Below are 14,719 nucleotides of genomic sequence, written 5' to 3'. Positions count from 1 at the left end.
TTTAATTACTGTTCGTTTTGGGTTTCATTTATTTATTGATACTTATTTATGGTAGTTGTATGCTTGGTACATATTTGATTCTATTTTTGTTCATTTTTGGTGTAATGGAGTTCTTTACTTTTTTTTGAAAGACTTATTTGTGGAAAATGTTTTTTTTTTTAATTAATTTCTGTTCGTTTTATATTGACATAGTCTTTTTTAGGGAAAAAGAAATTAATAGTTTGAATCTTTCAGGTTTTCCTTCAGGAATTTTTAGTTTAGCCTGCTATTTATATGCTGGAGAAAAATTTTTTCAGCAATTTTTACATCATAAACTCTTTTGAAAATCATTACACAAATAGTATTGTTTAATATAATCATGTACATCCTCTAGCTGACCTGATAAATAAAAGTTAATACCATTCCCAGAAAGTCCTATCTATGCTCCCAGAAAGTCCTATCTATGCTCCCAGAAAGTCCAGAAAGTCCTATCTATGCTCTTTCACAGCCTAGATACAATTACACTCTTTTTATTTAGTAAAACTTTAAGAGCAGAAGTAGTAACAGAAGTAGCCCCAAAAATTTGAAGTAAATATTAATACCCTCTGTCGTTCTTGGTATATTGCTGAGATGTCTTATTGGCAACCAGCATACAAACAGTGGGTTTTGATTTAATTTTAAAGCAATATTTAGTTTTTAGGCACAATGGGCAAATTACATAGCGGTTGACCTACCCAATAACCCTAGAGATATAGTTACTAGAACATTCAGCTATGCTGAACAAAATGGCTGTCTTAAAATTTTGATTAGAAGTGTCTAGAAAATTATGAGCTAAAGAGGAGGGCTGATTACCCTCCGATGATTTTTTACTCTTAAAAGGGCACTATAACTTTTAATTTTCAATCAAATTAGCTCCTTTAAAATATCAATGATATTACTAGCTGTGATAGAGATATATGTCTTTTTAATATATGTCTTTTCTTATATGTCTTTTTAATACCTGCATGCATATAGGTTTTTCGTTTAATTGAAACACCTCCTGAACATTCCCTAACAGTTTCAACTTAATGCCATTAGTATCGTTAATTACAGTAATAACAGTAGAAGCAGCATTAAATGGATAAATACAGTGTCTTCTCGCTAGCTCTATATCCGCAATCTATGAAGGTATGAAGGTGAAACTTTCAGAGAATATTTCTGTTGTATGGATGACAACCTGCCATCCGTATGCAGGTTGTCAAAAGGGCATAACAACCATATCTTAGGAACAGTTTCGTGTGTGAAATTAAAACTTACAACGATTGTTGAGGGGGATGTTGAACTAACCAAAATCCAATATTTGCATCATAACACTACTGCTTATGCTAATACTATTGCTGCTGCTATTACTACAGCTACTAAACCTAAGACTTCTTCCATTAATTGTACTCCTACTGCTACTGCTGTATTTACTGATTCTACTTCTACTACTAATAAACCTGAGGCTATAAAGGCGGAAATTTGGGCAATATTGTAACCGTATTGAAATTAATCGAAACACAGTATGACGATATAGGTGGTCAAAAGGACGAATCAGCAATGCTTCAGGACCGGTTGATGGTATCAAGTAAAAAATTTCATCGTGTGCTGAAGGGGATGTTGAAAAAAAGGTGCTATTTGCATACTGTTACTAATGCTACTACTGCTAATACAACTATTGCTACGCATAATTAATGAACCTTTCAACAATGCTGAAAAAATTGATGTCTCAGAACTTTGCTTGGACATTTTTTATGGGAAATGATAGGCGTGGAGGGGGGAGGGTTCTCTCAAATCACTTTGACTCTTTAAAAGGGCACTATAAGTTCCAATTTAAAATCAAATGAGACCCATCTAAATTTAATGCTACCACCCATTCCATAAAAACCTTATATGCCCCCAGGGCATAGCTTAAAGCCCTTGCCCCAAGGCTCTGGGAGGTTGGTTTGAACCCTGGAAGCATTGTTATATGTTCTTTGGACTATTTTAAACAAAACTGTCATCGAACACAATTTTAATCAAATACATTTGGTGAAAAGAGGGGTAGTTGGGTGGGGGGGGTTGCTACTTGAACTCTGTCACTATTGACTCTTAAAAGGGAACTAGAAATTCCTATCTCAACCAAATGAACCACCTCTAAAGCTTATTCAACCATCCCTTCCATAAGAACCTTAAAAGCCCCAGGGGCATAACTTACATCCCTCGCCCTCAGGCTCTGGTGGTTTGTATCAACCTCAAAAGCCTTGTTATATGATATTTGGACTATTTTGGAGGAAAGGACTGTCTCAAAATATCCATTGGATACATCTCAGGAAAACATGATATGTTTGTGTGTGTGTGTAGGGGGGGGGGTAGCTGCGCTCTGATTAATTTGACTCTTAAAAATGGCACTATAACTTATGATTACCAATCCCGTACGTCCCCTCAAAAATATATATGACCACCCTTTTTATAAGAACCTTATTTGCCCCAAGGGTATAACTCACAACACTTTCCCCGAGAGCTCTAGGGGGTAGGGGAGGGGGGGGGGGGTCCTCCTCCCAGACATAATTTCCGAAACCTTCAACTACGATAAATGATATTTTTATCTCCAAATTTTGATAGGAGGTGTTAAGGCAAATGCTGAGCGTGGAGGGGGGTTCTGTTTGCTCTCAAATCACTTTGACTCTTAAAAATGGCACTATAACTTCCAATTTCAAATCAAATAAGCCCCATTTGATGTTTATATGACTGCCCACTCAAAAAAACGTATATGCCCTCATAAAATAACTTACAGCCTTATCCCCAGGGCGCTGGGGGGGGGGGGTTGTGTCATCCCTAGAGAAATTATTACCTGTTCGTTGAACTATTTTTAAAAAAAATCGCTATTTCATAACTTCCATCAGATATGCCTGGCAAAAGGAGGGGCTGTGTGAGAGGGGGGGGGGGCTAAAAATAGCTCGTGCATTCCGACGCTTAAAAAAGAGATAGAATTCTTAATTTCCAATGTAATAAGTCGCTTATAAAGTGAGGGAGCAATCTCTTTCATAAAAAAAACCTTAAATACCCCCTGGGCATAACTTACAACCTTTGCCCCTAATTTCTGGGGCTTGTTTCAATCCTAAAAGCCTTGTTATATGATTTTTAAACTATTTTGAATAGAATGGTTACCTCAAAATTGATATTAAATGCATTTCGGGACAATACGATGCGTGTGGGGGAGGGGGTAGCTATCCTCCGATAACTTTGGCTCTTAAAAAGAGCACTGGAGCGTCTGAATACCAATCCAATGAGCCCCTCCGAAGTTTATATGACCACGCTTTCTATAAAAATCCTTATATGCCCCCAGGATATAACTTAAAACCCTTGCCCTGAGGTCTGGGGGCGATTATTTATCCTCAAAGACAAACTTTTCAGACCTTTCAAACACGTCGAACAAAATAGCTATCTCAAAATTTTGATTGCAAGTGTTTGGGAAATGAAGGGCGTGGGGGGTCATTTGCCCTCTGATCACTTTTGACTAATGAAAAAGATACTATTCCTCTCAATTTCCAATCGAATGAGCCTTTTCTGAAGCTTTTACGGCAAAACTTTCTAGAAAAACCTTATATGTCCAAAGGGCATAACTTATGTCCCTTGTCCTGAAAGCTATGGGGGGGGGGGATTGTCATCCTCAAAGACATAATTTCCAGACTTTTGAACTACGTTGAAAAAAAATGGCTATATCAAAATATTGATCGAAAATATTTGGGGAAATTATGGGAGGGGGGGGGTGATTGTCCCTGCGATTACCTTTGAATATTGAAAAGGGCAATAGCCCTCTCAATTTCCAATTGAATTAGCACTTTTTGAAGTTTTTACGAAAGCACTTTCTATAAGAACCTTATATTCCCCCAGGGCATAACTTACAACCTTATCCCTGAGGGCTGTTGGGGGGGGTGTCATAATAAAAGACGTAATTTCCTGACCCTTAAACAAATTTGAACAAAATGGCTACATCAAAATGTTGATCTGAAGTGTTTTGGGAAATGGTGGGCGGGGGAGCCTTCGCCCTCCGACCACTTTTTACTATTAATAAGGGCAATAACCCTCTCAATTCCCATTTGAATGAGCCCTTTTTGAAGTTTCTATGACAACACTTTGTGTAAAAGCCTAATATACCCACAGGGCATAACTTACAACTTTTGCCCTGGGGACTGTGGGGGTTTGTCATCCTCAAAGACATAATTTTCGGACTTTCAACTACGTTGAACAAATGGGCTATCTAAAACTTGCTATTGGATGTGTTCGAGGAAATGTTGGGCTTCAGAGGCGGGTTAGTTGCCCTACAATACCTTTCGAATATTAAAAAGGGCACTATACCTTTGAATTTCAAATCGAAAGTATCCTTTTTGAAGTTTGTACGACAACGCTTTCTATAAAAACTTATATGCCCCCAGGCGTAACTTACAACCCTTGCCCTGAGGGTTATGGGGGGAGTTTCATCCTCAGAAATGATTTCCAGACCTTTCAACGCTTGCCCTGTGGGCTGTGGGGGGTTTTCATCTTTAAAGACCTAATTACCAGAACTTTCAACTACGTTGAATAAAAATGGCTATCTCAAAATTTTTATTGAATGTTTTTGGGGAAATGGTGGGCGTGAGAGGGGGTTCAGATAACCTCCAATCAGTATTTACTATTAGAAAGGGCACTGCCCCTTCAATTTCCAATGGAATGATCCATTTTTGAAGTTTCTACGACAACGCTTTTATAAAACCTTATATACCCCACGGCATAACTTACAACCCTTGCTCTGAGGGGTGTGATGGGGGGGGGGGCTGTCATCCTCAAAGACATAACTCCCAGACCTTTCAACTAAGTTGAAAAAAATACCTATCTCAAAATTTTCATTGGATGTGTTTGGTGAAATGGTGGGCGTGACAGGGGAGTTAATTGCCCTCAAATAACTTTCGACTATTAAAAAAGGCTCTAGTCCGTTCAATTTCCACTCAAATGAACCCTTTTTGAAGTTTCTACGACAATGCTTTCTATAAACACCTTATATGACCCCAGGGCATAGCTTACAACCCTTGCCCTGAGGGATGTGAGGGGGTTGTCATCTTCAAAGACCTCATTCCATAACTTTCAACTTTGTTGAACAAAATGGCTATCTGACAATTTTGATTGGACATGTTCGGGGAAATGGTGGGCATAAGAGGGAGATTAGTTGCCCTAAAATTACTTTTGACTATTTAAAAGGGCACTGGCCCTTTTAATTTCCAATCGAATGCGTCCTTTTTGAAAGTTTTACGACAACGCTTTCTATAAAACCTTAAATGCACCGAGGGCATAACTTACAACCCTTGCCCTGAGGGCTCTGGGGGGAGTTTCATCCTCAAAGAGATACTGTTTGGACCTTTGAACCCCGTTGAGCAAAATAACTATCTCAAAATTTTTATTGAATGTGTTTGGGGAAATGGTGGGCGTGAGAGGGGGGTCAGATAACCTCCAATCAGTGTTGATTATTAAAAAGGGCACTGCCCCTTTAATTTCCAATGGAATGAGCCCTTTTTTGAAGTTTCTATGACAATGCTTTTATAAAACCTTATATACCCCACGGCATAACTTACAACCCTTGCCCTGAGGGGTGTGAGGGGGGGGGGGCTGTCATCCTCAAAGACATAACTCCCAGACCTTTCAACTAAATTGAACAAAATACCTATCTCAAAATTTTGATTGGATGTGTTTGGGGAAATGATGGGCGTGAGAGGAGGGGTTAGTTGCCCTCCAATTACTTTAGACTATTAAAAAGAGCACTAGCCCTTTCAGTCTGCAATCGAATGAGCCCCTCTTGAAGTTTTTACGACAAGGCTTTCTATAAAACCTTATATGCCCCCTGGGCATAACTTACAACCCTTGCTCTGTAGGTTGTGGGGGGGGGGGGCGTCATCCTCAAATACACAATATCTGGACTTTTCAACTACGTTGAACAAAATGGCTATATCAAAATTTTGATTGGATGTGTTTGGGGAAATGGTGGAAGTCGAAAGGGTGTTTGTTGCCCTCCAATCACTTTCGACTATTAAAAAGGGCACAAGCCATTCCAATTTCCAATCGAATGAGCCCTTTTTTAAGTTTCTACGACAACTCCTTGGATGCGAAGTGCTCTGGTCTAAAGAAGCCAAAAATAATGCATTGTTCTTTACTTAGGCAGCGCTATTGCGCTGTCTCTGATCCAACCATTTTAGACTATTCTAATCCTCATTTTGAACAACTGCTTTAAAGCCATACAAAATATCACTATTTCTTCATTTATCAGTTTCTATCATTCATTTAATTTCAAGCTTGAACAATCTCATTCGACAAATCCTCTTTTCTTATTAGTGTCTTTTCTAAGAAGAACACTTCTCTCAAATCTAAAAATACAAGTCTATTTCTGACAATCGCGTTTTCCATTCCAGCACCCCCAGTCAAGGGGGAAATCAGTGTCTCCCTTCATAAACTCCTAAATGTTGGTAAGGTGCTTTTCTTGTTATACCTTGATGATAGAAAGAGATATGGCTTTTAAATTGACAATTCCCTTAGGTTATTGTTTCTAATAGTATATCGGGTCCTTGAGTTCAAGGATTAGGGGCAATTAAATAGCTTTTATTGTCTTTACTTATTTGTTAAAATGTTTTTAGATTAGAACTTGATATATCAAGTGATATTACTGGTAAAAATCATATGCGGGATTTTCTTGCTTAGCTCCTCCCACGTCTGGAGGCGTTTAAGGTAGCAACAGTAGACTTTTACGTCGGACGGTATGTTTTACGTTTTTACGTTTACGTCGGAAGGGATGACCACGAGACTCTTGCCTAATCTTCAAGGAATATTTTCTCGGGTGTGAGTGTGTGAGGGGAGGGGATAATCGGGTGTATTTAAAAATTTGTATTTTTATTATTCTAGATAATCACCAAGAGGTGGGTCATCTGGTCAAAAACTTTTAACCTTTAGTTGTGTTTTTGAAGAAAGTGATTACCGAGCGAGATTTGAAGTGAAAGAAATATTTTATGAGAATGAAAAAAAAATAGGAAAAAGAAAAAGAGGATTTAAAAAAAAACTTGTTGTAAAGGAAATATTAAAGGTTATGCGTGGTAGCAAAACGAGCTAACTGGTTAAAATTAAATGAAATAAGTTCTGAAACGACAATGAAAAGACTCAGGGACTGTTCACTTTCAAAATCCATGCAAAACAAGTGGTTGGTGCAACCAGAGCCGTTCCTAAGGTTGGTGGTGCCCGGGGAAAAATTTATTACAGTGTCCCTTCCGACTCAAATATAAGCAAAAAGAAAGCCAAATTGAAGGGGAAAATCCTATCGAGGTGGGCAACCTCCCATCCGCGGTGCCCCCAGATGCGCCCTCAAGCTTTAGCATCAGGGCAGCTGACCCGGTTGCCCCCCCCCCATTTAAACAGCTCTCGATGCGTGGTGGAAGTTTTGCAAGCGTGGTGCAAAGTGTCCCATTTCTGTCGAAAAAGTTGGCGCTCCAAGATGTGCATATGTGGCCGAGAGTGGACAACCCCTCCGTATAGACATTATAACCAAACAAACAAACAGCCTTACAATTTTCTATATATATATATATATATATATATATATATATATATATATATATATATATATATATATATATATATATATATATATATATATATATATATATATATATATATATATTCAAGTTTTTTAAGTTTTCTTTTTTAATTTAACAAAAAAGTTCACAGAAATCAATCCAAAGACGAAGAGAGCTGAAAGGGGTTCGGAAGAGAGCTCCAATACCTCCGTTAAATTCAAGAAGACGAAGATACTTATACTATGGCCACCACGAATCTGAGAAAAATACTGGAATTAATTTAATTTTAGACAACCAGACTTAGAATACTGGCTTTGCTACTGTATCAACCGTTTTAAATTCATCAGGAAATCTTTGCTAGTAACACTAAAAAAAAAAAAAAAAAAAAAAAAATTAAAACAAAAAGAGGATACAAGCAGATCGCGCAAATGCATGCTGTCTGTAGTTTATTAAGATTTGAAGCATCAATAGCAGTGAAAATGAGATATTATTCCTCGAATGGGTTAAATATAAACTTACACAACGATATAATAATAATATATATATATATATATATATATATATATATATATATATATATATATATATATATATATATATATATATATACAGTCGAGAATTCGATTTATGATGAAAAAGACCCCCCTATGCAGTCATGCAGTTTTTTAAAGTAGATTCTGCCAAATTGAAAAAAGCGGTGAAAAATCGCAAAAAATGAGCTAAAACATATATAAAGAAACAGTCTGGAAATAGCGGATTGTTAATTTTAGAATTTTTACGGACGAAAAGCTTTGTCAAATTTCACTAATTAGCCTTTATATTTTATTTTCACGGTTCAGTATTTCAACACTGAAAAAAATATGGTACTCCCAAAAAACATCACAAATTTGAAAGAGCTAGAAGGAACATCTTAGAAAGTCTTTTTTTCAGGTGTAAATAAAACGAGGATGGTTTTAGGGGGCAAAAACATGATTTTTATTTTGATTTTCTTGGAACTTTACTAAGTTTACGTGTGTAGCATACAGTCTTTTCAATTACTGCAGCCATATAAAATGCAAACTTTAAAATATTTTTAAAAAAATGCAAACTTAAGAAAAAAATTTTGCTTGGTCGGATAAGCTTCTGAAAAGTTAAAACAATAATTTATATGCCTACTTTATAAGAAATTAAACATTCTAATAATAACATAAATTATTATTCTAGTTTCTAAAATTTTTATAAATTTCTAACATTAATACTATTATTTATATTGTTCTTATGATATAATAACATTATATTATATTTTATATTATTATTATATTTATTATATTTAATTATTATTATTATTATTATTATTATTATTATTACTACTATTACATTATAATAATATTATTGTAAATTTCTAATTTCTAATAATATAGTATTAATAAGATAAATAAATTAAAAATAATTAATAAGTTATGTGTTTTTTTTTAGGAACAATGTCTGCACAGAAGCCAACAGAAGAGCTGGTAAGCTTACAACCGATCCAAGATGGATTAAACTCCATTGAAGTTGAGGCGAAAAGAATCAACCTCACCACAGATGGAAGTGTTTATTCAACTGGATGTAAGACTGGATGCAAAAGTAATGGTCACTCAATGGGGACTCAAAACGGAAATAAGTGAAAATTGGTGATTAAATTATTATCCGATTTAATATTCAAATTTTCAGAGTTTAACTTATATTTGTTATTATACGTTTCTAACAAATAAATTCGATTATTCCGTTCAAGGTTTAAGAAAAGTATATTCGATTTGTTTTGTAAAATTTTTGAAAAATGATTAATTGCTTATGATGGTTTTTCATAAATCGTTTGTTCATACTAAATTAATGAACTTCATCGAACTCAGTGTAGTACCTACTTGACCAAAGCCAAAACAAAACTGGTTGGATCTTTTTTTTTTTGTATTCAAAGTCATTGCGCAATAATCCTTGAACCATTTTGTGTCAAAACCAAAATTTGTGTCGGAAATTTTTTATACTAAATACACGGCGTAAGAAATCCTTAGTGCTGATTTGATCTGGCCAAAAAACTTCTATTACAAAAACTATTCGAAAATTTTTTTCTCAAAAAATTAGAAATGAAATCTTTGTGTTTGAATCGGCTAAGCGGAAGCTTGCACAACCTGAAAGTATGTGCAAGAAAGTATATAGCATTTAATATATACTTTAATTTATACTTTATTTTAAATATATATTTTAATTTTAATTTATACAATTTTTCACCCATATTCAGGCTCTTATAAACTTTCCCTTCCTAAGAATTGCGTGATCTTCTTCAACATATCCCTAAAGGTATACCAATGAAGGACTTTGGGGTACCGCTAGGTATGAAATGAAACAAAAACGTTTTTGGCAGAAAATAAAACTGAACTAAGTTGAACTAATTCTTTGATTTATTGTTTGGCAAGTATCTCACTCGGAAAATTGGGGATAAAATAGGGACCAGGCAAAGTATATATTGAAATTTAGGGAAAATCTGGAACTGAATTTTTAGTGATAAGACCGCCATATGCACGTATTTAGTTTTTGGTAGTTTTGGTAGTAGCGGGTGTCAAATTAAAGACAAAGCAAAAAAAGCTAGAAACATGATCCCCCGTGAAATTTTACAATCCCTAGGGGGTTGTCAAACACAAATCCATAGTAAGGATTTGCCTTCAGACATGACCCCCCCCCCCCGAAATAAATATTTTGGACTTTTAAACTATTTAAAAATTATTCGCCCGTTTCGTTTGGAAAAGAACCTTTCTCCTGAAAAAGAAAGTGTTGTGTAGCCCTTGTGTCTGAATGGATAACCTTCAGTGGCAAGGAAGGTTATCCATATTCGACCCAGTCCTTTTTTAAACTGCACCATTTGTAAGGCTTTAAATTTAAAATAACAAAACTCATGTCCCCATAAAGAGCAACTCTATGTCTAAATCATTCAAGTCCTCCAATCAATGATTGGAGGCAAGGAAATTTCAGAGGAATAGATAATTCAAAAATTTTAATCTTTGAGACCCATACAAAAAAAAAAAAAAAATAAAATAATATAATATAACCCCCGGAAGACTTCAAAAGCAGAGAAATACAGCAGTGGGTGAAAAAGACAATGCTTCCTAATCACAGTAAAACCACAAAATAAAAGAGAACAACAAGTTTGGTTCTATTAGGGCACAGAGATATTACTCTTTAACATCTCCTGTTCATTAATTTTTTCATTACGTTCATTACTCCTGTTTGATTACTTTACCCGTCTTCAGTTATCAAACAATTTGTGGTAACGAACAGTTACTAGGAGCGATCCGGCACAATAGTAACCGAAACCCTTAAAAATAGAATTTTTGTATCAATAGATACATAAAAAGAATTGCCTTTTTAACTTGATTACAAATATTTGAAAGTCATTTGGTTTAATGTTACCCATCAAAAACTACGAGCATGTGAAAACTTGATTGATTTTTGAAAAGGGGCGAAACATGCGCAAAGGTTCACAGAACCGTAATGAAAATCGCACCATCAGATTCAGCGTTACAGAGAATATTACTTTAGAGGTCTCAAGCTCCCATCTTTAAAAATGTGGAATTATGTTTTTTTTTCGCCAGAAGTAAGATCACGGATGTTTGTTTGTTTTTTTGTTTGTTTCTTTTTTTTCCCCAGGTGTAATCATATTGAACCAATAGCCCAAGAAGATCAAGAGAAGGCTCATTCAAACGAAACTTTAAAGTTCTAGAAACATCTTTAACTGACCAAAAAGTTGGAGGGCAACTACCCCCCTTCCACGTCCCTTTTTTACCCAAATTCATCCAACCAAAATTTTGAGATAGTCATTTTTTTCGGTATGGTAGAAAAGTCCAATAACCGTGCCTCTGGGAATGATAACCCCCACCCAATGTTTCCTGGTGAACGGACTGTAGGTTATGAAATTTGTCCATACATATAGTATTTTTAATTGGGAAATATAAGGATTTTTTGGGGGGAGGTGGGCTTTTACAAAGGAAGAATGTTCTTGGGCAGGAGATTTCCCTGGGGGAATTTTCCGGAATTCATATACAGAAATTTTGTATTTGTCTTACTCTCTCTTCGACTGCACAATTTTACATGAAGAGAGAATGAACCTCCCAGATGTATTTTTTGGGGGGAAGGGGAGGTGGCGGTAAATTTCCCTGCATTATTTGAAAAACGATCAGAAGTTAAATGAAAAAAGTTTTTCCAACTGAAAGTAAGAAGCATCATTAATTCTTAAACCGAACAGAAATTATTCCATATATTAGGGGAGGGGTCTTCTCTTCGGCCCTTGCTCTTTAGGCTAAGGTCTTAAAGTTCTTTAGAAATACTTCTAGTTCAAATACGACGGCGCTTGTTTTTTTTTTTTTAGCCGTCTTTCTTAAGAAACTCTGAAGAAAATCGAACTATAGCATACAGATCGAGGGTTGAGTAGAGGGCATCCTCCGTCATATACGGATTTATTTCTATTCATTTTAAGTGTTAATACTGCTCTTTAGTTTCAGCTAAAAAAAAACTGTTTTTCTATTTAATAGTATTTAAATAACGACCAGGAATAAAACAGAGACAGACGCAACTCCACAAGGATGACGGAAGGGGGGGGGGGAGGGGTGGGAGGCCATATGTCAAACTTGAAATACCATAGCCTTTTTTAATATTTAATCTTGAAGAAATATTTAAACTCTGAAAAAAGAAGAATGTGTCATTACAACCCCTTCTGCTTAATTTAGATTTATTTTGTGTTTATGATAAAAACTGTCTGTCCTAATTTTGACCCAACTCTTACTTCATTGTGATGTCTATCTTTTGTTAAAAGAGAACAAAATGTTTCTCATTGTAAAATCAAAATTAAAATATCGGACGTTTAACTTGCGATTTAGGTGGCTGATTCATTTCATTTCAGTCGCCTTTCAGGCACGCTAGTGAGTGGAAGTTAACAGTTGCAGATTTGTCTGGATAAATTATTAAAAGGTAAGCCTGGAATTCCTTTATTTGAAAATTCTCGGGGTTATTAATTTCTTTAAGCTATGCTGAGTTAGCACGGTCAATGTTGCCTTCAAAAAGACATTTTTATGGGGGACACTTGCCCCAGGCGCGGTAATTTGGGGGCGCAAAATTTCAAATAAATGGTCTGATATGGTTACAATCATTTTGTAATTTTTGAAATTTAATTTTTTATTAAAGTAAAGCAGAGGGCGCAGGTCGCAACAAGTATTAGCAAATTGAATCCAATATTTTCATTTTCCCATATCTTCGTCGCCATTCCTTCAAAACAAAAGTAAGTAGACCAAATTGAATTAATTTTATTGTTTTTTTTGTAATATGTTTTATTCAAATTTTGTTAACAATTTAAAATTTTGTTAATAAATGAAATTTTGTTAAAACTTGCCCTAAAAATTTTGGGGAGACAGGGGAGAATGGGTTGTTAATCAAGATTTTGCCCCCGACGCAAAAGAGGCCAGAACTGCCACTGTTACCTTCAGAGGCTTATCCGGTGGGAAGGCAAAAGCTAAATGTCCTAAGATACTGTTTTTTTATAACATATAAAATACATTAAAAAATTTAAATATATATTTTAACTTATTTTAATAAATATTTTTTTTAGTCAACATTTTGCATTCCTATGTATTTTTATCGATGAGAGTGAAGATCTGTGAGCCTTTCAAGAAAACCCTAGAAAATTCTGAAAATTTACTTCAAAACAATCATAAACACTTATTTATCTCATTCTTAAGGGCCAAGGGCTACACTTTAGCCCCTTCATGCCCTGATAGAAGAACATACAGCCCACTGTATATATTCCCAATATTTTTAAAATAGTGAATGACAAAAAGAAAGCATTTTACAACTGGGAACGCTGCTCAACGACGAAGAAAAGAGTAGCCCTATTGTAAAATGTAATGAAAATATATAAAGTGGGCTATATATATGCCTATCAGGAGGTTTTGGGGGTTCTAAGGAGCAGCAGTACACATTTTGGAATAACATAAGCAATTATTTATGAGTGTTTTAAATTTTTTGCGATTTTTGGTAACCATGTTCTATGGACAAATAATACAGAACAAGGTGTCACCTTTAAGGGCTCAAAGTTCAAATCATCCCCTCGAATGTCAAGTGATATTATTGAAATGGTCTCCTGACCTGTGTCTTTTTCTTTCTATCTTTTGTGAGGGATATATGCCCATTCTTTCCTTCCGTTTGGACACTTCTGGATATCAAACCGATTTGTTTTTATTTGTCAGAAATGGACAATAAAGTAAGGGCTCTCGTCTAAAGGGGGAGGGGTATCAAATCTTCAGATCTTCTCTATTATTTTGTGGCCAACGCTAATCAATCGGCGGGAAGAAAAAAGTTCCATGGGGTGAGGGGAAGGAGAGAAATTGAAGCAAAACCCTTTTAGAAATGCGTTAGTAAGATTTTCAGGTTTTTTTAAAGCAGTTTTCAGTACTTTTTAGACTTTGGTGAAAAAAAGCTTATCTGCTAGACTGTTACCAAATTAATATTGATAATATTCATATCCTTACTTGCTATGGCGCCATTTGCACCTTTGGTACCACTTGCACCTTAAAAAAGCAATTGAACATTTTGGGATATTGTTGCTAAATGTTATATGATATTTGGAATTAAAAAATTCCATTCAGGGTATTGGTACTCGCCTAGGCCATATTTATAATATTTTAACTTGTTTCAATGTATTCAAAAAACTTGTTTGAGGAAGAGGAGGGCTCCGACCAAAGATTCGTGCGTCGAGAGGGGGAGAACTTCATCGAGTTCTGTGTAGTTTTCACTGTTTTCTTACAAATGTCATGAGCAGAAGAAGCAAAAGATTAACAACAATTACAAAAATCCTCTCATTTTCATTGATTATTAACTTTACAATTAAGTTATTTTTGTCAAGAAGCAAATTGCGCTATGAAGAAAAGGCAAATTGCCTAAAATTCTGTAGGACAAAATTCTTTAGGATAAAATTCTGTAAAATTTCTGTAAAACACTTTTTATAATACGAGCTTTCTTTTGAGAGAAGGGTGACTCATAAATATCCAAAGTAATCAAATAAGCTTCCCGATAAACGGGGTTCGATCCCAACGTTTAGGGTTATAATGAGAATACCGTTAAGATGGTAGTACCAACTTTTACAGATGAGG

At 35.3% G+C, this 14,719-nt stretch overlaps 2 protein-coding genes across 3 annotated transcripts in view; both read left to right on the top strand.

Moving 5' to 3' along the window:
* Nucleotides 1-9,317, top strand: part of LOC148939549 (potassium voltage-gated channel protein Shaw-like) — a 350,445-nt gene extending 341,128 nt beyond the window's left edge. For both annotated transcript variants that reach the window (XM_089107173.1, XM_089107174.1), the window contains exon 11: nucleotides 9,024-9,317. In XM_089107173.1, the coding sequence (XP_088963299.1) occupies nucleotides 9,024-9,214 (191 nt within the window). In that variant the 3' untranslated portion in view covers nucleotides 9,215-9,317. The remainder of the gene's footprint in view (nucleotides 1-9,023) is intronic.
* A 3,173-nt stretch (nucleotides 9,318-12,490) lies between these two features.
* The window catches only part of yl (Putative vitellogenin receptor yl), a 492,935-nt gene continuing 490,706 nt past the window's right edge, over nucleotides 12,491-14,719 (top strand). The window contains exon 1 of the mRNA XM_089106682.1: nucleotides 12,491-12,545. The gene's annotated coding sequence lies outside the window, so the exon portion shown is untranslated. The remainder of the gene's footprint in view (nucleotides 12,546-14,719) is intronic.

The sequence above is a fragment of the Artemia sp. Qi Xiang Cuo genome, chromosome 21 (assembly GCF_049724085.1).
Source record: "Artemia sp. Qi Xiang Cuo chromosome 21, ASM4972408v1, whole genome shotgun sequence".
Classification (NCBI taxonomy): Eukaryota; Metazoa; Arthropoda; class Branchiopoda; order Anostraca; family Artemiidae; genus Artemia; species Artemia sp. Qi Xiang Cuo.
The sequence above is the reverse complement of the archived record's forward strand: the minus strand, read 5'-3'. Positions and strand labels throughout refer to the sequence as shown.